At 45.6% G+C, this 22,919-nt stretch overlaps 1 protein-coding gene across 1 annotated transcript in view; it reads right to left on the bottom strand.

Moving 5' to 3' along the window:
- LOC121532565 (CREB3 regulatory factor) overlaps positions 1-22,508 on the bottom strand; it is a 28,452-nt gene extending 5,944 nt beyond the window's left edge. The window contains exons 1-7 of the mRNA XM_045205741.1: positions 22,173-22,508; positions 11,007-11,296; positions 10,551-10,667; positions 9,201-10,041; positions 7,400-7,579; positions 4,440-4,629; positions 3,082-3,155 (exon numbers count right to left, since the gene is read on the bottom strand). Of these exons, the coding sequence (XP_045061676.1) occupies positions 3,082-3,155; positions 4,440-4,629; positions 7,400-7,579; positions 9,201-10,041; positions 10,551-10,667; positions 11,007-11,015 (1,411 nt within the window). The 5' untranslated portion in view covers positions 11,016-11,296; positions 22,173-22,508. The remainder of the gene's footprint in view (positions 1-3,081; positions 3,156-4,439; positions 4,630-7,399; positions 7,580-9,200; positions 10,042-10,550; positions 10,668-11,006; positions 11,297-22,172) is intronic.
- Positions 22,509-22,919: the final 411 nt, after the last annotated feature.

The following is a 22,919-nucleotide window of genomic DNA, read 5'->3' as shown; positions in this document are numbered from 1 at the left end:
ACAAGCCCCCGCCCGTTCAGGCAGCTGAATGCTGGCCCGCCTTCTGGAATGTTTGGAATTCCAGCAACAAAAGGGCTGTCCGGAAGATTCCAACAGATTTGACTAGGGGAGAGGATGGAGAAGGTTGCCAGGTTTGGATGGGACTGGGGGAGTGAGGTGGGGAGGTTGCCAGGTTTGGATGGGACTGGGGGAGGGAGGTGGGGAGGTTGCCAGGTTTGGATTGGGGGAGGGTAGGGTTGCTAGGTTTATCTGGGGAGGGAAAGGAGGGTTAGAGTTGCCAGGTTTGGATTGGGGGAGGGTAGGGTTGCTAGGTTTATCTGGGGAGGGAAAGGAGGGTTAGAGTTGCCAGGTTTGGATTGGGGGAGGGTAGGGTTGCTAGGTTTATCTGGGGAGGGAAAGGAGGGTGAGGTCCAACTAGGGAAAGCGGAGGGAGGGGAGGGGAGAGAATGAGGAGAGGGGAGGGTTACACTTCAGCTCCACTATAAGCGTTCTGTTGTGTTGCCATCAGCGTCACTTCAATGTGACGCTCTACCTGATACACAGAGCGTGTTGTTTTGAGAGAGGAGAGGAGCAGAGCGGAAGAGCATCTTTCTTCTATTTCCCCCAACTGTGCTGTCCCATAGTACTTTAAAAAGGCTTCTAAAGCTTGTAATTTCCACTTTAAAATATCAGACTTCATTTGCCGTAAACCATTTTTGATCAACCCCTACAAAGAAATGTCCGTTAATTATAATCCACATAATAATTCACATTTCCTGTTGATGCAGGATTATTTTCCCACTGTAGCAAACTGGCTCAAATTAAGATCCTACATCTGTAGCTTCCCACTGGGCACACCACTCGTCAACATTTCAAATGTGGGTAATATTTGGTTGAGACCAGGGGTGAAAGTAAGGCGGTCCGGTACGGCGTCCTGGCAAAATAAATAGTGGGGGTGTGCCGTACCGGTAAAACATGAGCCTATCACAATCATTCAAACTAAATGTCTAGAAAACTGTCGGATATTACGCCATTATTTATCATTACCGCATGTAAGATGCATGAAAAATGAGTGAATGGACTTAAAAACAGGTGGTATAGCCTACACTCCAAAATGCGATGTGGTTCCACGAGAACACTGACATTTTGCCAAGGCAGAGATGAGTGGCAGAAACGTGTGCGGACAGCAGTGGACGCATACATTCTGGCATAATGACAATTAGCAAATGTCCTTACACTTTGTGGTGTTTTGTGTAACAGATGTCTCTTTCCATTCACCACTGTTTGGAGGCTGGAAATATGTTGCGAGTGGATGAAGGTGCATGGGAAGCCAAGTAAAGGATCCCTTTGAAGGGATTGTTTTACGAGCGCTTGAACACATAGGAGGTCCCGTACCAGGAAGACATTAATTCTACTTTCACCCCTGGTTGAGACGTTGATCAATGAGATTTCAACCTTTATTTACTCACTCAAAAAGACAGCCAGAAGTTGTTGAAATCCCAGTGTCATCACTATGCTTTCAGCCATCTAAAAGCCACATTCCAATGGGAATACAATGTCAGATATTTTGTATTTATACAACAACTTAATGTGTTATCACTGTGCTTCATCTAATAGCACAACCAAATGACCTGGATTGCAGTTGAGATTACATTACAAGTACATGGTGCAAGTGATCAATGCTGTTTGAGATTCTGTGCTGATTATTATAGCAATTGTGAAGATCTCCACAGACCTGCACGCTTTCTATGATTACATAAGAAGACAATTATAGGTACAGTAGGCTAACCTCAAAATGTGACCATGGATGTGTTAGTCATTTTAAGGTAGAATAAATACTGTTACATTAGTTTGTAAGATAGCCTTAACATTAGGCTATTTACTATATTACATTACATTTAAGTCATTTAGCAGACGCTCTTATCCAGAGCGACTTACAGTTAGTGAGTGCATACATCATTTGTTTATACTGGCCCCCTGTGGGAATCGAACCCACAACCCTGGCGTTGCAAACGCCATGCTCTACCAACTGAGCTACATCCCTGCCGGCCATTCCCTCCCCTACCCTGGACGACGCTGGGCCAATTGTGCGCCGCCCCATGGGTCTCCCGGTCGTGGCCAGCTACGACAGAGCCTGGATTCGAACCAGGATCTTTAGTGGCACAGCTAGCACTGCGATGCAGTGCCTTAGACCACTGCGCCACTCGGGAGGATAAAAGTAATATTGAATTGTAATAACACAACCAAATATCAACATTTAAAGGATATCAAATGCTTGGATAGTTTAACCCGAGCAACTGGCTTAATCCTATTCTTTAACTTTTATTTTTAGTTTAGTTGGAGACGTGAATTCAAAATATAATTTGTTAACTTGTCGACAAGTTAATAGGCTGTTGCAAAAGTGATTTTGAATGAGATGTATATCTTTTGCCACTGACTGAGTCTGGCTTTAATTCCAGTTTGTCTACACATGAATCATTTATATGTTGAATCAAAGTTTAAGAATATGACTAAATCAAACTTTATGTGCATTTAAAGTTTGATTTGATTTAGTCCTATTCTTAAATTTAGGTTTTTGGTTGAGATGGAGACGTGAATCCAAAATATTAATGATTAACTTGAAGATTACATTTGAAATCAATCAAAGCTTGAATTGTCTATTTTTTAGTTTAACCCTAGGCTGAATTGAAACAATAGCTCATTCTCATGACAGCACATTGGTAGTAGTCAGTGACAAATATCAAAGCTGGGCTTGGTTAAAACCCTGGATGGAGACCAAATGAATAGATGTAGAGGAGGTGCTGCCCAGCATATTGTTATGTTTCCCTGATAGTGGATATAACGTAGAAGATCTGACATTCTACAAATTCAAAATATTTTATACAAGGTTTGTCTATGTTGAAAAGGAAAGGGAGAGGAGGGCTTGGTTCCCAGGTTTGGCCAGGGGAAGGAAACGGAGAGGAGGGCTTGGTTGCCAGGTTTGGTAAGGGAAGGAAAGGAAAGGTAGAGGAGGGCTTGGTTGCCAGGTTTGGATAGGGGAAGGAAAGGGAGAGGAGGGTTGCCAGGTCTGACGAGGGTTAGGGTTGCCATGTTGGTACTAACCGTACTCCTGGTTGAGTCCCCACAGCTTGATCTTGTTGGCTTCGTGCTGCGCTTTCTTCTTCAACCGACAGGCCCTGAGAACACACACAAGTACTGTCAGGAAACTCTCCCCTACACTCCATCATGTTTAGAGAGGACCCCCTTTTCCCTTCAATACGAGAGAGAGCGAGAGAGAGAGAGAGAGCGAGAGAGAGAGAGAGAGAGAGAGAGAGAGAGAGAGAGCGAGAGAGAGAGAGACGTATTGACACAGGAAATACCAAAGATATTGTCTTCGTCCCAAATGGCAGCCTACTCCCTATATAATGCACAACATAGGAACTAGGGTGCCATTTGGGACACATCCATTGTGTTTCCTGTATGGAAGTTAAAACACTAAACACTTGTGTTACTTCAGTTACAGTCAGAGATACAGCCATACAGAGATACAGAGACACAGCCATACAGAGATACAGCCATACAGAGATCCCCGGGACCACCCATACACAAAAAAAGAAAAAAGTCGCTTTGGATAAAAGCGTCTGCTAAATGGCATATTATTTATACAGAGACACAGCCATCCAGAGATACAGCCATCCAGAGATACAGCCATACAGAGATACAGCCATAACAGAGATACAGCCATACAGAGATACAGCCATAACAGAGATACAGCCATAACAGAGATACAGCCATACAGAGATACAGCCATACAGAGATACAGCCATAACAGAGATACAGCCATAACAGAGATACAGCCATAACAGAGATACAGCCATAACAGAGATACAGCCATAACAGAGATACAGCCATAACAGAGATACAGCCATAACAGAGATACAGCCATAACAGAGATACAGCCATAACAGAGATACAGCCATAACAGAGATACAGCCATAACAGAGATACAGCCATAACAGAGATACAGCCATAACAGAGATACAGCCATAACAGAGATACAGCCATAACAGAGATACAGCCATAACAGAGATACAGCCATAACAGAGATACAGCCATAACAGAGATACAGCCATAACAGAGATACAGCCATAACAGAGATACAGCCATAACAGAGATACAGCCATAACAGAGATACAGCCATAACAGAGATACAGCCATAACAGAGATACAGCCATAACAGAGATACAGCCATAACAGAGATACAGCCATAACAGAGATACAGCCATACAGAGATACAGCCATAACAGAGATACAGCCATAACAGAGATACAGCCATAACAGAGATACAGCCATAACAGAGATACAGCCATAACAGAGATACAGCCATAACAGAGATACAGCCATAACAGAGATACAGCCATAACAGAGTTCTCTTCCTCCCCCCTCTTCCTCTCTGTCTCCCTCCCTCCATCCCTCTGTACCTGGAAGCTAGTTTATTCTTCTCTTTGCGTGAGCGTGCCCTGGCCACAACAGGCAGGTCGTTAACAGGGCCCATCCCGTCTATGGTGGCGTTGAGTTTCTGCAGCTGCTCTCCGATGTTGGTGAGCTTCACGGGGTTAGGGGTCAGGTCGCTGGCGTCCGTCTTCCGTGCTTTACGCCTTCCCTTCTTTCCTGAGGAGAGAGGGATGAGTTAGAAATCAGCCGTGCAGCACTAGGCACTCAGAATCAGTTCATTATAATGACCACAGAGGAAGAAGTCACTAGGTAGGGTGCTTACTCTCTCTAGGTATTGTACTAGGTAGTTTACAAGGAGTGTGCTAAGTAGTTCTAGTGTGCTTACCCTCTCTGTGGTATAGGGTACTAGGTGCTAGTGTGCTTACCCTCTCTGCGGTATAGGGTACTAGGTGCTAGTGTGCTTACCCTCTCTGCGGTATAGGGTACTAGGTAGTGTGCTTACCCTCTCTGTGGTATAGGGTACTAGGTGCTAGTGTGCTTACCCTCTCTGTGGTATAGGGTACTAGGTGCTAGTGTGCTTACCCTCTCTGCGGTATAGGGTACTAGGTGCTAGTGTGCTTACCCTCTCTGCGGTATAGGGTACTAGGTGCTAGTGTGCTTACCCTCTCTGTGGTATAGGGTACTAGGTAGTGTGCTTACCCTCTCTGTGGTATAGGGTACTAGGTAGTGTGCTTACCCTCTCTGTGGTATAGGGTACTAGGTGCTAGTGTGCTTACCCTCTCTGCGGTATAGGGTACTCGGTGCTAGGGTGCTTACCCTCTCTGTGGTATAGGGTACTAGGTGCTAGTGTGCTTACCCTCTCTGTGGTATAGGGTACTAGGTGCTAGTGTGCTTACCCTCTCTGCGGTATAGGGTACTAGGTAGGGTGCTTACCCTCTCTGTGGTATAGGGTACTAGGTGCTAGTGTGCTTACCCTCTCTGCGGTATAGGGTACTCGGTAGGGTGCTTACCCTCTCTGTGGTATAGGGTACTAGGTAGGGTGCTTACCCTCTCTGTGGTATAGGGTACTAGGTGCTAGTGTGCTTACCCTCTCTGCGGTATAGGGTACTCGGTAGGGTGCTTACCCTCTCTGTGGTATAGGGTACTAGGTAGGGTGCTTACCCTCTCTGTGGTATAGGGTACTAGGTAGGGTGCTTACCCTCTCTGCGGTATAGGGTACTAGGTGCTAGTGTGCTTACCCTCTCTGTGGTATAGGGTACTAGGTGCTAGTGTGCTTACCCTCTCTGCGGTATAGGGTACTAGGTAGTGTGCTTACCCTCTCTGCGGTATAGGGTACTAGGTGCTAGTGTGCTTACCCTCTCTGCGGTATAGGGTACTAGGTGCTAGTGTGCTTACCCTCTCTGCGGTATAGGGTACTAGGTAGGGTGCTTACCCTCTCTGCGGTATAGGGTACTAGGTAGGGTGCTTACCCTCTCTGCGGTATAGGGTACTAGGTAGGGTGCTTACCCTCTCTGCGGTATAGGGTACTAGGTAGGGTGCTTACCCTCTCTGCGGTATAGGGTACTAGGTAGGGTGCTTACCCTCTCTGCGGTATAGGGTACTAGGTAGGGTGCTTACCCTCTCTGCGGTATAGGGTACTAGGTAGGGTGCTTACCCTCTCTGCGGTATAGGGTACTAGGTAGGGTGCTTACCCTCTCTGCGGTATAGGGTACTAGGTAGGGTGCTTACCCTCTCTGCGGTATAGGGTACTAGGTAGGGTGCTTACCCTCTCTGCGGTATAGGGTACTAGGTAGGGTGCTTACCCTCTCTGCGGTATAGGGTACTAGGTAGGGTGCTTACCCTCTCTGCGGTATAGGGTACTAGGTAGGGTGCTTACCCTCTCTGCGGTATAGGGTACTAGGTAGGGTGCTTACCCTCTCTGCGGTATAGGGTACTAGGTAGGGTGCTTACCCTCTCTGCGGTATAGGGTACTAGGTAGGGTGCTTACCCTCTCTGCGGTATAGGGTACTAGGTAGGGTGCTTACCCTCTCTGCGGTATAGGGTACTAGGTAGGGTGCTTACCCTCTCTGCGGTATAGGGTACTAGGTAGGGTGCTTACCCTCTCTGCGGTATAGGGTACTAGGTAGGGTGCTTACCCTCTCTGCGGTATAGGGTACTAGGTAGGGTGCTTACCCTCTCTGCGGTATAGGGTACTAGGTAGGGTGCTTACCCTCTCTGCGGTATAGGGTACTAGGTAGGGTGCTTACCCTCTCTGCGGTATAGGGTACTAGGTAGGGTGCTTACCCTCTCTGCGGTATAGGGTACTAGGTAGGGTGCTTACCCTCTCTGCGGTATAGGGTACTAGGTAGGGTGCTTACCCTCTCTGCGGTATAGGGTACTAGGTAGGGTGCTTACCCTCTCTGCGGTATAGGGTACTAGGTAGGGTGCTTACCCTCTCTGCGGTATAGGGTACTAGGTAGGGTGCTTACCCTCTCTGCGGTATAGGGTACTAGGTAGGGTGCTTACCCTCTCTGCGGTATAGGGTACTAGGTAGGGTGCTTACCCTCTCTGCGGTATAGGGTACTAGGTAGGGTGCTTACCCTCTCTGCGGTATAGGGTACTAGGTAGGGTGCTTACCCTCTCTGCGGTATAGGGTACTAGGTAGGGTGCTTACCCTCTCTGCGGTATAGGGTACTAGGTAGGGTGCTTACCCTCTCTGCGGTATAGGGTACTAGGTAGGGTGCTTACCCTCTCTGCGGTATAGGGTACTAGGTAGGGTGCTTACCCTCTCTGCGGTATAGGGTACTAGGTAGGGTGCTTACCCTCTCTGCGGTATAGGGTACTAGGTAGGGTGCTTACCCTCTCTGCGGTATAGGGTACTAGGTAGGGTGCTTACCCTCTCTGCGGTATAGGGTACTAGGTAGGGTGCTTACCCTCTCTGCGGTATAGGGTACTAGGTAGGGTGCTTACCCTCTCTGCGGTATAGGGTACTAGGTAGGGTGCTTACCCTCTCTGCGGTATAGGGTACTAGGTAGGGTGCTAGAGCTCCAAGAGAGGGACCATCGGACCTCCCCTCCCGTCTTCTTCTGTCTCCCAGAGTCCCGTGCGTGAGCCTGGCGGTACTCCCAGAAACACCTTCTCTTCTGGGGCCGTTCCCCTGGACCACACCCACGCTCTGGTTCCACCTCTGGAGAGGGACAGGGACGTCAAGAGTTGATACACACAGACACACACACACACACACGTAGACACACACACACTCACCCCCCGCCGCACCGAATAGAAAAATACGTTAACATATGCGCACACAACTAAATGCCCCTCTATAAAAAATCACACGCACACACACACACACGCACACACACACACACACATGCACACACACACACGCACACGCACACACGCACAAACAAATAAGAAGATCTGCATATGCAGCAGGTTCTTTCCCAACACATAATCCACTCCAGTGCTCTCAACATTCCTCCAGTCAGCACTTGTCCCTGTTCCCTGTAAACTGGGCTTCAACTAGAGGCTGTCTGACTCTCACTGCTTGGTTATGTAGCTACTGGATGTTACAGTGGTGTGTATGGGGGGGGGACCAGGGCCATCCAGTCTGTCTCAACCACCTTGAGTTATAGAGGAAATATCACAGCCACACACACACACATACACCACCGAACATAGACACACACACCAGAGAGCACGCACACATACCGCTCACTCTCGCTCTCACATACACAGCCAGACCAGTGGAGGCTGCTGAGGGGAGAACGGCTCATAATAATGGCTGGAACAGAGCAAATGGAAAGACATCAAACACCAGGAAACCATTTATTTGATGCATTTGATACCATTCCACCGATTCCACTCCAGCCTTTACCTCCAGCCCGTCCTCCCCAATTAAGGTGCCACCAACCTCCTGTGAGCCAGACACACACACACACACTCCACCACACACACACACACTCTGCCAGACACACACACACACACTCTGCCAGACACACACACACTCCGCCAGACACACACACACACTCCACCGACACACACACTCTGCCAGACACACACACACACACTCCGCCAGACACACACACACACACACACACACTCCGCCAGACACACACTCTGCCAGACACACACACACACACTCCACCACACACACACTCCGCCAGACACACACACACACACACACTCCGCCAGACTCACACACTCTGCCAGACACACATACACACACTCCACCACACACACACTCTGCCAGACACACACACACACACACACACACACACACTCCACCAGACACACACACTCTGCCAGACACACACACACACACTCCGCCAGACACACACACTCTGCCAGACACACACACACACACTCCACCACACACACACTCCACCACACACACACTCTTCCAGACACACACACTCCACCAGACACACACACTCTGCCAGACACACACACTCCACCACACACACACTCCACCACACACACACTCCACCACACACACACTCTTCCAGACACACACACTCCACCAGACACACACACACCAGTCAACAAGGCAGAGTGATGTTTCATGGAGTGTGCCAGACATATCAGTTAGTCTGCCTTGTCTGATATCAAATGGCTGAGATTGGCTCAACCAAAACGTTTGACATTTGCAGGAATGACTGGAAATATGCAGAAGAAAATAGAGTAGAAAATGTGACAGCTATGACTGAATAGGTCATATCAAAGACATTCCAGATAACATCATAAACTCCAGAACTACAAAATCCAGAACTACAGAATCCAGAACTACAGAATCCAGAACTCACCAAATTCTGTTTCTGACGAGCTGGACAGTTCTGCTTCCACTGTAGTCTCATCCCCTGCTCCATCCTCCCCTTCCTCCTCCTCTTCCTCCTCTTCTTCCTCCTCCTCTTCCTCCTCCTCCTCCACCAATACCTCCTCTTGCTCTTCCCTCTCCTCCTCTCCCTCCTCCTGCCCCTCCTCCTCCTCTGTCTCTGTCTCAGAGCTGGGGCTGGAGGGCGAGGGTCTATCCCCCCCCTGGGTCAGAGAGTAGTTGTGTTCCAACACCGACCCCCCCGGAAGAATCCCAGACGTCTCCGTCACCGCGGCAATGACCTCCGCCCTCGCCGCCGCCAACGCAGCTGCAGCGACCTCCTCCTCCTCTGCCACCTGGTACACCTCCACCGTAGGAACCCTCACCCCCCCATCCTGTCCTCCTCCTTTTCCTGTCACCCTTTCCATCGCCATGGTAACATCCAGCCCCGCCTCCTCTCTGACCACCCTGCCTCTCTGGGCGTGGCCTAGACAGGGATCGGGGGTCATCGTGATTCCGTTTCCGTGGAGATGCGTTACCATCATCGTGGTTACATGTGATGTCTGCTGCTGAGCCCTCCTCTTCCTCCCCTCCTCCTCCTCCTCTTCCTCCCGGGTCCCGCTCCAACGGCCCATCAGCACGGCGTCCTCGGTGCTCGCCAGCTCCCCCCCGAGGCCCAGTTTTGTGTACCGCGTGATGTCATCCAGCGCCGACACATCCCAGCGCTCCACGTGCAGCTCCTCGCCGAAGCCCCCGTCGTCCACCAGGTCGCTTAGCAACTCGAAGGGCCGTTTCCGCGGCGTCGCTGGAGAGCCCAGCATCAGTAGCACGCTCTGAGGGAGGGGTAGGAGGTAAGGAGAGGGGAGGGGTGGGGACGAGGAGAGGGGAGGAGGGGAGGGAGAGAGGGGTGGGGAGGAGGGGAGGGAGGGAGGGAGGGAGGGAGGGAGGGAGGGAGGGGGGTGGGGAGGGAGGGAGTGGGGGGGAAGAAAGAGGAGATGCAGGAGAGTGATAAAAGCGAGAGAGAAGAGCATTGTTCATTGTTGAATGGTTAGAATGTGCCTTTACTTTACATTGATCTATGTTATAGCCATAGAAATAGATTCTAGTTCATTACAGCTCTGTGGTGACATCACCATAATAAGCAACAGGTATGTCTGTTAATACTGTTATTACCATGTTATTACTATGTTCTATCAGTGTAATAGACAGTGTAATAAACATGTAGTCCAGGTAGTGTGGTAGTAGAACAGATGACAAGAACAAGACAAGACAGACACATAATAAAGACATGTTAATATGTCAGACACCTGTACCTTAGAAGCAATAAAAGTGAGTTAGTTACCTGGTCATACTCGGTCCTGCCCCCTAGGGGGGAAACAGCCAGGGGGTAGGGGCTGAGGAGACAGCCACGGCTCCCATACGCCTCGCCAAACGCAGGCTCCATCCCATTCATGCCCGGCTATAGGACACACACACATTATTTATTCTGCTGAGCTACCATCATTAGCTAGCATCAATAGCTAGCATCAATAGCTAGCATCATTAGCTACCATCATTAGCTACCATCATTAGCTAGCATCATTACAAACAGAATAGAAATTCTGTCTAAATATCTTGTCTGTAATCAGTATCAAAATCACAATCTCTGTTGTACATGTATTATTACCAGACAAGGTATTTAGACAGTCAATTAATATCAATATTCAAGTTGGAAAGCAATTTTATCACATTCATTCAAATAAAACAGCTAAAAAACGACTCTTAGTACCGCACAGAATATACAGAGACAGTGGTGTACCTGAGGCATGCCCAAGGTGGTGGGTGGTGTTAGGAGGTGGTCAGGGTGCCGCTGGAGCGTTCAGCCGCAACACAACACACACACCAACAACACACTGCTCACTGACTGTTGTTGAGGTTCAGGATGGAGGGAGGAGGAGGAGGAGGAAGACGGCGTCTCCTGGGTCGGGTCGGGCCAGATATGGACCATCTGTGACCTCACGGGGTCAGGGGCGAGAGGTCAAAGCTTTAGGGTCGACAGACACACTTCACATCACATGACGCGGTGCTCGCTGCTTACTGTTGGGACCGCTAAAGGGGGAGAGGAGACAGGTATAGGGGGGGGTGGGTGGGTTTCAATAGTCTAAACAAGATATATGAGAGAAGTCACCTAAGGACACATAAGCCAGACATAGATTCATTAAGACTAGTTCTGGACTAAAAAGCATTCTCTATGGAGCCTCTGTGTCTGGGAAACTGGCCCTATGGGTGGATCTCAATAGTCTAAAGAGGCTTCCTCTCCTCGTCTCCTTTCCTGCAAACAATCAAACAACCTGGGATGTATTCGTTAGTCCACACCGTAGCAAGACATTTTGCAACGGAAAAGGTTTTGCGACAAAAAATTGAGTTTCTATTGGACAAATTAAGTCCCTCCCTGTTTGCTTCTGTTTTCTTCAGTTTGGTTCCTAGTGAATACACCCCTGGGGAATGCAGCAGACACCTGATTGGATTTTACACATTTTACATTGATTTACTTCACTTTGACAAATGCTGTGTTTTCAGATCAGACCAGAAGAAGGAGAGGAGACAGGGTGAAGACTATGGAGACCCACCGATAGAGCGTATGGCTTATGTCCTTAGGTGACTCCTTTTAACGCTCACACAGCACTCCAAATATAGATAGATACGATGCAATGTAAAGAGCACAGCCATTAATATATATCTATATGCCAATATATGGCCCTGGTATAGAGGAGAGGGAGGCATGTAGATATTTTATGACTACTGAGATCCGCCTCTAGAGTGTGGCTATGTCCTTATAGGTGACCCATATAGTTTTATAAAGCGTTCCTGATATAGATAAGATTTATAGGGAGCCATTTTAGACTATTGGGATCCACCCATAAGGCTTAGGTGACTCCTGTCCCACAGCGCTCCACTAAGAACAGATACCATGGAATGTATAAAACAACAGAATGGAATGTATAGAATGAATGAACATACACACCAGGGTTTCCGTTAGCCGATAATAGCCGGCTTTTGGATGATAAAAAAACGGAAAACCTGATATATATATTTTTTTTATTCCGCCTATTCATTAATGGAAATACCAGTCGTTGGAAATACATTTGACCGGTCATGCTTATCGGTCTATAGGTTAATTTGCATAATTTAGTGGAATTAAATTGTCACTATTTTATCACACGCGCACAGCAAACAGATACAGAAACAGATACAGAACCTAGAGCTGAAAACCTGTCAGACAGCGAGAGAGTTGCTGCTACAGTATCTCAAACTGATTGTCATACTACAGCTATGACAATCAGTGTGTGTTAAAAACAGTTTTGATTACCACGATTAAAAAGAGCTACTATTTTTATTTCTCAACTGGTAATTGAAGCCCGCTTCCCATTCACCATTCAAGTGCATAGGCAACGATAGGCAGGCTTCAGAGCGTCACGCCACTTTGCAATGAGCTGGAGGTAGAATGCATTTTGAAAACATATTCTTATTTGTTTGAAACCTGAAAGATTTACTTCATATTATGAGGCATGTCTTACCTTGCTTCAAAGTAGCCTGATCAAAATCCGACCATACAAATGTGGAGGCAATTATTTTATAAAGACTTCCATATTGCCCTTTATCAACAAGCTAAACATGTTGATCTGTTGCATCAGCCTCATTGCTTTTTGAAGTTTATTTTGATGTAGCCTAGGCCTACTGGTTGTATGAATTTGGGATCTATCTTCCCACAACTGTCCCAGAGTCTGTTTGGAATAGGCTATTTCTTTCTCGACAAGCTGACCAATGGAATAGTTTCACTTTTCTACTATGGGGGATAGTAGATTGACATAGGCTAGTGATTTTGCTGTTCGTTACTCGTCTTGTGGGCTGAGGAAAAGTAAATGTGGACAGTTATTCTAACATCTTCAAAGTGTGCATCAGAATTTGGTAAGAAGGATGAGCGCCATTGCATCCTCGAGTTGCATGCTCTGTTCAAATTAATTACCATAATCTAAATGTGATTTCTGTCATGCTGAGCACCGTGGGTAGACGCCCTGACCCAATACATATGGGCCCGGTACATTTCTCAAATGTTCGGTAAATGAAAATGCTACCGGTCAAATGTCCGGCGCCACATTTTCCTGAAGTGGCACAGACAGACAGGATAATAATCAGAGGTGTTAGTGATATAGCAGCTATAAGAACAGATCAAGGATCAGTCCACCCTGACCGCAACACAGGTCACCACTGACCTTAGATATGTTTAACAACAACAACATCATGCTACACTGCTGCTAAACTGACCTAAGTTTCCACACACACACACACACACACACACACACACAGACACACGAAGGAATGAGGAAACAAAGTGTGTGTGTGTGTGTGTGTGGAAACTAAGACAGGCTACAGCTGTGGAAGATTCTGATGTGTTGACATCATATATGTTCTGTAGCCATTAGCCAATCCAGAGTCACCGAGGCCGTTTCACCTCCCCCATGACCCCTGTACTATTGACACGATGTGGTTCATGCAGTGTCTCCATTTAACCTACTGTCGCTGTACCTCAAATGTGTTGTGGTTACTGCCGATGCCGCGTACTGTTAGTCTGCATCCCAAATGTGTTGTAGTTACTGCCGATGCCGCGTACTGTTAGTCTGCATCCCAAATGTGTTGTGGTTACTGCCGATGCCGCGTACTGTTAGTCTGCATCCCAAATGTGTTGTGGTTACTGCCGATGCCGCGTACTGTTAGTCTGCATCCCAAATGTGTTGTGGTTACTGCCGATGCCGCGTACTGTTAGTCTGCGTCCCAAATGTGTTGTGGTTACTGCCGATGCCGCGTACTGTTAGTCTGCATCCCAAATGTGTTGTGGTTACTGCCGATGCCGCGTACTGTTAGTCTGCATCCCAAATGTGTTGTGGTTACTGCCGATGCCGCGTACTGTTAGTCTGCATCCCAAATGTGTTGTAGTTACTGCCGATGCCGCGTACTGTTAGTCTGCATCCCAAATGTGTTGTGGTTACTGCCGATGCCGCGTACTGTTAGTCTGCATCCCAAATGTGTTGTGGTTACTGCCGATGCCGCGTACTGTTAGTCTGCATCCCAAATGTGTTGTGGTGACTGCCGATGCCGCGTACTGTTAGTCTGCGTCCCAAATGTGTTGTGGTTACTGCCGATGCCGCGTACTGTTAGTCTGCATCCCAAATGTGTTGTGGTTACTGCCGATGCTGTGTACTGTTAGTCTGCATCCCAAATGTGTTGTGGTGACTGCCGATGCTGTGTACTGTTAGTCTGCATCCCAAATGTGTTGTGGTGACTGCCGATGCCGCGTACTGTCAGTCTGCATCCCAAATGTGTTGTGGTTACTGCCGATGCCGCGTACTGTTAGTCTGCATCCCAAATGTGTTGTGGTTACTGCCGATGCCGCGTACTGTTAGTCTGCGTCCCAAATACACCCTATTCCCTATTTAGTGGCCGATCACTATGGAGCGATTTCAGTTCCAAAAGAAACTGTATTTGAATTCAATAGATATTGTAGTTGAATTAGATATTATTTCATTTGTAATGCTCAAATTGAATAATTGAATGAATGCATTTAACTTGTATTTAATTATTTGAAACTGAAATGAATGAATATTGCATTCAATTTTAAAATTCAATTTCTAGGTATTTGAATATTCAAATGCAATATTTATATATTCAGTTTCAATATGGTAGATATTGCATTGGTTGTCTGTGTATCAGGTTTACAAACTATAAATTCAGAATTACCATTCAACTTCTTAGACGCATTCAGATTACGTTTTCAAATTCAGTTCTCTAAATTCAGATTCAAAACCAGAGACACCATCCCGGTACTTTGCCAGCCAGGAAAGGTAGAGGAGAACAGATAGAATCAAACGCTCTCTGTGGTAAACAGAAGGTAGTGGTATGAACGGAGGGGTTTCTGGCTGTTTTCTGAAGCCAATGTGACATGTTGAATGTATTTTCTTCCTATGAACTTGGCTCTAGCGTTTGAACGGTTTGGGCTATAAGCTATTATGACCCCATTTCTGAAAGCTAAGACTCTCTGGAACATGGACTTCTGTTCACTTCTATGGTGATCACAGGCCGCGCAGGACACGTTAGCAGGGAGTGTGACAACAACTGAAATTTGGCCCCATAAGAATATAATTGAATAGCCTTGTCATAGTTATTCTAAGGATAGCTTTCCCACTCCCTATTTCATCTTGCTCTTGTGACTGACTGGGTGCGAACCGGGTCTACTGCATGTCACAAGACTGGGTTATCCCACTTAGCTAAAGCCCATAGGGATGAGTTCAATTCGTGAATTCAATGGTTCAATTTGTGCATTACAAATTCAAGAATATTCAATTCAAATTCAATATACTGATACAAATTCTAAATGATGGAATTCAAATAGAATTTCTGTTGCCACTGAAATCGCTCCATATATGGGCCCTGGTCAAAAGTATTGCACTATATAGGGAATAGGGCGCCATTGCTATAGTAGCCTGGATATTAAAACAACGCATGTGTTTTGGCTAGCTGCCTACTAGGCTTCATGGGGTAATTAACTGCCTGTACTGTAGCCTAGAAACGTTATACAGTACCATAGATTAGTGGATCTCAAAAGATCTCCTCAGGGACCTCCAAGCCGTTCCAAGTATTTGATCTATTTCAGAGCTAGCACACCTGATTCAACTTGTCAACTAACCATCAAACCTTTGACTACTTGAATCAGGTGATCTAGTTCAGGGCTACAACAGAATTGTAAAACGTATGAGGTTCCCCGGGGAGAGGTTTGAGAACCACTGCCCTAGATATAAAAGTATAGTGTGGTTCCTGCCTAATACTAATCCTAATCCTAACTGTAAACTGCTCTGGATATGAACGTCTGCTAAATGACTAAAATTACTCAAATGTCAAACCGAATACCTACGCTGCAATGCATAAGCGCCTATAGCCTACCACAGTAGTCTGGATATAAAAACAACAATCTATCAATCATTTATGGAGTGTTGATATAACTTAGACTGAGTCCAAAGGCCACTGGTGCGAGCCAACCAGGTCATAAGCACAGCCTTACTGAGACATTCCAGCCTGGACACTGGCACCCTATCACCTATACAAAGCACTACTTTCGACCAGGGCCCATAGGGCATGTTCAAAAGTAGTGTACTACATAGGGAATAGGGTGCCATTTGGGACGCACCCTGAGGCTCCCATAGGGTCCCATAGGGATAGATCTAGGATCAGTTCAGCATCTAACTTAAAACCCAAACCGGGTAGGTGTGTCCCCTTAGGGACACACCTAGGATCAGTTTAAATTTCCCCTAAATGCCGATCCCCCCCACTAATGGTTAAGATTGGGGGAGAGGAAGCTGATCCTAGATCGGTACCTATGGGAAAACTTCACCCCAGAGCCCTAATGAGGGTTGATGAGAGAGGGTAAACTTAAAACTGACCTTAGATCAGTGTCAAGGGGACAATTTATCCTATTTCTGAAACAACGCTCCAGGTAGACGTTGCCCCTTAGGGACAGATATAGGATCAGTTTACCTTCCCCAAGACCCTAACCTTCAACATGAAGAGGTGGGAACTAAAAACTGACATTAGATCCGTGTCTAGTGCCTAGAGGCTACTTAAACCTATATCCGTAAAACAACAGCAGTACATGAAACGACCAGAAGGACACTCTAATGACCCAGTCTAATGTGACCCGTTTCAGGAAGCTAGCCGTATGTCGCATGACACTACTTCACAGGAGAGGCATTTGAACTTCTTTTTTAAATGATGATTAAAATACATTTTGGGGGCAGAAATGCATTCTGGAACATGTGAACTTTCATGTGCCTTAATAACAAACGTGTATTCCATCGGTAAATACAAGTAAAATTGGTTTAGCCACGGAAAAAGACAGGAACCTTCCCGCTAGCCATGATTGGCTGAGATAATGGATGGGCTGGACATGCCGGGAGATGAGTTTGGATTGGTCTGCCATGTAGCATGCTTTTGTATACATCTGGCCCTTCATTGGACACTGTGTTAACAAACCTCCAAACGAGCTTCAATTCCATACAACACTCCTTCAGTAGCCTCCAACTGCTCTTAAACACTAGTAAAACTAAATGCATGCTCTTCAACCGAACGCTGCTTGCACCCGCCCACCCGACTAGAATCACTACTCTCGACGGGTCTGACCTAGAGTATGTGGACAACTACAAATATCTAGGTGTCTGGTTAGACTGTAAACTCTCCTTCCAGACTCACATTAAGAATCTCCAATCCAAAGTTAAATCTAGAATCGGTTTCCTATTTCGCAACAAAGCCTCCTTCACTCATGCTGCCAAACATGCCCTCGTAAAACTGACTATCCTACCGATCCTTGACTTCGGCGATGTCATTTACAAAATAGCCTCCAACACTCTACTCAGCAAATTGGATGTTGTCTATCACAGTGCCATCCGTTTTGTCTCCAAAGCCCCATATAATACCCACCACTGTGACCTGTACGCTCTTGTTGGCTGGTCCTCACTACATATTCGTCGCCAAACCCACTGGCTCCAGGCCATCTATAAATCACTGCTAGGCAAATCCCCGCCTTATCTTAGCTCATTGGTCACCATAGCAACACCCACCCGTAGTCTGCGCTCCAGCGGGTATATCTCACTGGTCACCCCCAAAGCCAACACCTCCTTTGGCCGCAATTCCTTCCAGTTCTCTGCTGCCAATGACTGGAACAAATTGCAAAAATCTCTGAAGCTGGAGACACTTATCTCCCTCACTAACTTTAAGCATCAGTTGTCAGAGCACCTTACCGATCACTGCACCTGTACACAGCCCATCTGAAATTAGCCCGCCCAACTACCTCATCCCTATATTGTTATTTATTTTGCTCATTTGTACCCCAGTATCTCTATTTGCACATCATCTCTTGCACATCTATCATTCCAGTGTTAATACTAATTGTAATTATTTTGCACTATAGCCTATTTTATTGCCTTACCTCCATAACTTGCTAAATTTGCACACTGTATATTATATGTATTTCTGTTGTATTTTTGACTTTGTTTTGTTTTACCCCATATGTAACTCTGTGTTGTTGTTTTTATCGCACTGCTTTGCTTTATCTTGGCCAGGTCGCAGTTGTAAATGAGAACTTGTTCTCAACTGGTTTACCTGGTTAAATAAAGGTGAAATAAATAAATAAAATTTTAAATGCTTCTGTTTATAACGTGAGCTGCTCAGTATGTGTTGATAATCCTTTGTACCGCAGATTTTTTGAAAGATATAACGTTACCTATCGAGAACTACAAACGTTTTGCTACTTTTCTCAACAACATTGATGCCCTGGATTTAGCAGGCGCTATCTGCAGATCAGTTGAAAAAGTTGTGATGGGCTACTTTCTGCACACGCCACGGTCAGTGTGAACTGAGTGACTTGACACAACGCTGGCCAAACAAGATGTAGCTACAAACAAAACGGTGTTAAAAGGTTCCAGTCTGCCGTGAAGCATTCATCCATGTATACAGGTAAGAGTCTAGCTACATTTTCAGATATTATACGTTTCTAATTTGGTCAGAAAGTAATTTTCATTGCAAGTTAAAGCGTACTGTTAGCTAGCTAGCGAGCGTTAGCTTGCTGGCTTGCTAGCTAACGTTACGTGTATGATCTATGTAGTAATATTATTAGAATCAGAAAACCATTTGCATTGCTAGTTATAGCCTAACGTTAGCTAGCTAACATTGAACCTAGTTGGTTAGCTTTAGCTACCTGCAGATTCATACTACAGCTATGACAATCAGTTTGTATTGGTGGTAGTAGTATGAGTTGGGATTATGCCGGTTCATTGTTTAGCTAGCTAGCTACATGTCTAAACAAAAGACTCCACGCCAGATGATTACATGACCCATCAAGTTAACCAGGTGTATCTGGGGGTCATTACGGCCATCTATTGTATTTCATGAACACGTGTACATGTCTAGACAATAGTGACTCATCCACTTAGCTAGATGTGGCTGGGGGGTGGGTATAGCATTTCTTTCACATGACCCATCAATTTAGACAAGTGTGTCTGGGGAATAATTATAAAAAACGTTCTGTTTTTGATATTGCTACTATGCAAATATGCAAGTAACCATTTCACTGTACCGTTTACACATTCTGTATCCTGTGCATGTGACAAATAAACTTAGATTTGATTTGATATAGTGTGTGTTTACCAGAGATGGTAATGTGAAGAACAACATGACCTGCACCAAAGTCTGATTAGGATATAGGTCAAGGACTAGATAAAGTGTATTTTTACCTGGAGTTTTTCCTTATTGTAGGCTGCTACTTTTTCCACATTCAGTCTTGAAATCTTTGGTTGTTTACTACACTACTCACTCTGTTTAGCACATGGCCTCACATGTGAATCCTTAAAGAGATGGGTAGGGCTAAGGCTTTAGAGGGTGTGAACGATGCTGAATGGGTGTAGACAAAGAAGAGCTCTCCAGTAGGTGTACCAAAATATTCAAGAGCCAATTTCTCAAAAGTGGGATTAGAAATTGTTCAACTTCCAAAGCAGAATTACTTTCCCATTGTTCCTCAACTGCAGTGTATAATATAAAATGTTCTAACTCTGAGTCTCTACTTTTATCCAATGTAAAAAAATATATATATATATATATATATCAAAATTTGCTACATAAGATTTGTCCAGGTGGTGGGTCACAAATGAAGACAACACCAGGGCCTGTATTCATAAAGCGTCTCACAGTAGGAGTGCTGACTTAGGATCAGTTTAGGCTTTTAGACCATACTGAATAAGATACCCCAGTAGGCTACTATAAATAAATAACACTGTATAGGGATCAGGTAAGGTTATTATCAAGGTTCCCATCTCCTTGAAGCTATTAAAAGGTTATGGGCCCTATTGGCCCTGGTCAAATGAAGTGCACTACACAGGGAATATGATGCCATGTGGGACACAACCCCAAGAGGACAAGACCAGTAGGCTATAGGCTACAAAATAACACTACAGCTTAGGGCAGTGGTTTTCAAACCTATCCTCTGGAACCCACGACATGTCACGATTTTTGTTGTAGCCCTGAAGTAGCTCACCTAATTCACCTAATTAAGGGCTTGATGATAAGTTATTATTATTATTATCAAGGTTCCCAGCCATTCCCTTGAAGTTATTAATAGGTTATGTATTAGGCCTAATTTAGCCTATATAACTGTCTATGAGACAATGCCGCAACGTAAACAACATATTGTATTGTGTGCGTGGAAATACCCGATCAGGGTGGTTACTGAATGGTGGACTAGTCTACACCCGACCTTGGCCGACCCTGAACAGAATATAGGCTACACCATATCACTATAGCAACAACATATACGACCTTGGTGTGATTTTACACGTATTTAATGTCTCGGAGGCCTGGAGAATAATATAGGTCAAAAGGCAGAGTGACATATTGGAACAAGCCACATAGCCTGTACGCTATAGGCCTACAATAACTGGACCACACACATATGCTATGCACTTTAGACAAAAGCTCTCTATAGCCTACCATTAGTAGGCTACTAATAACATAATACTCTCTACATGCCACTCTATAGGTTGCATAACACGTTATATAGACTAAACAAAAAGCGTGAATAATAAGTAGGTTAGACATTTACGCATTTAATAAAAGTGTCAAAAAAGTGCACCTTCTAGTCCAGACAGCTCGTGATGTCAGCGTGGAACCGAGCGACTCGCGTGCACCGAGTAGCCTACAGTGCCACGAGAGGAGACGGTTGGCCAGCCGGATCAGTGAGACTGTCTGGAAAGCCAATTTGCCAAATTATGTCCGACGCACGCACTGTCTATTTGTCTGGGGAAATAATTTAATTTATAATGTTCTTTTCCCATCTTAAAGGATATTACTGGAATACTTTTGATGATAAGGTTTGTTTTAGGACTAACTGATGCCCCAGCTTTCGCCCCCTCTCTCTCTTTCTTTCTCTTCCCTTGTTTATTTACCCCTGAATGAAAGATAAACAAACTAACCTATTTCGTTCTCATCACCTCATCCTAACGATAAACCCCATCATAATAACCCCCAACATGTGAACTTGGGGCAGCGTCTTGGTCTCACCGTGGTCTGGTCTGACTGCACCGCTGGATAATCACCGCACAACAACAAAGATAAAGAACCGTCTAGAGAGAGGAGGGTGCTATGGCAGACAGCAGTGTCCCGCATGGCATGAGAGCGAGTGAGGGAGAGCACACGATCACACGACCCTCAAAACCCGATGGCTGCGCTCAAGCAAGGCATCTCACATCGCCAACAATGTTTAAAATGTTTATAAAATCTCCAACATACCGGATCAATCTGATAAAACTCGATTTTACAGACAATGATAATCCCAATATTCTCGCGCACCGCACACCATCCACAAAAATAAATTTGGGGCGCAGCTGGCACCATGCAACGCCGGATGTCCATTATTAATTTTTAATACCGCACAAAAAGCCAGATTTAGATAGCGTGTGGAGTGGCTTCGCACGCAACAATGTAGCCTAAATTACAGTCTACATACTTTATAGCCATGACCAAAAAAAACGAATATGTTGCGAGTAAAATATTTCGATATAAAAGAAGTTACCTCGTTTCCCCTCTTGTCATTTCCTCCACCTGACTGTGCAGGCTACAGTAGCCTAACCGACTCGAATATGACAGATAGTGACAGTAGCCTACAGCCAAAGTTGAAAGGGTTTTCAGGAGATCGAATAGCATGCACCGCTCTCAAGATGCAGTTGAACCCTCCTCCCCAAATATACTCTGTATCGGTTCTCCTAAAAATCATTTAACAAAATAATAGCGCAAATACTTAGCTGAACTACGATGTAAGGCCAAGAGGGGATAACTACCAACTTCAGTAAATTACAAAGCTAAAGTGAGGTGACTAGCTACATAGCTGTACCTTATTAGGTTTCGTTCGTGTCCCCTTGAAAGAATCCTCTCCAGACAAGTAGGCTACAAGGTTACCAACCCACACCAGTGTAAAATTTCTGCCTTGAGCCTTAACCGCTCCAAAGATTATTACGTAAATCCAAGTGTGATAATACGGCGACAGTGATAATACAGCAAACTCATTATTTATCCTCACATAAAGGAAGTTAGTTTCAAACAGCTGGTGTCGAGCTAGTCCATAGTTGATCAAACGGGGACATCAAGGCTGTACAGGATAATGTCTGATCCAAAACAGAACAGATTTCGAAATGAGACCAGACACAATGAAAAGATATTGAATTATTGCCTCCATCATGCCTGGATAAACCTAATTCTATTTTCTAGAAGCTCATAAATAACTTACACATCTCCACGGAGCTGTCTAACCCCCTTACGCATCACATGGTGTCGCCCGTATGACTCACAATTAAAAAAGAGCACACTGGTAGCCTACTTTCAATTTTTCGGTGGAATGATAACACTTTAGTTTTCTCATCCGCTTTTTGGCGGGGAGAGGGGGCGTGGGCATTGTTCCGAGGACGTTATATGTTTTGTTATTGTGTATACATGTTAATGGATAGGATAGAATACACACTCGGTTACATTTGACATGGCCTCCCCTTAAAAGCGAAATGACCGACACACGCGCGCTCCGCTCGCGGAGCAACGGAGAAAAACTCCTGATGCAAAATGGAAACTGTGTCGACGGGTAAACACA

The sequence above is a fragment of the Coregonus clupeaformis genome, chromosome 20, assembly GCF_020615455.1.
Source record: "Coregonus clupeaformis isolate EN_2021a chromosome 20, ASM2061545v1, whole genome shotgun sequence".
Taxonomy (NCBI): domain Eukaryota; kingdom Metazoa; phylum Chordata; class Actinopteri; order Salmoniformes; family Salmonidae; genus Coregonus; species Coregonus clupeaformis.
This window is presented reverse-complemented; position numbering and strand designations above follow the sequence as displayed.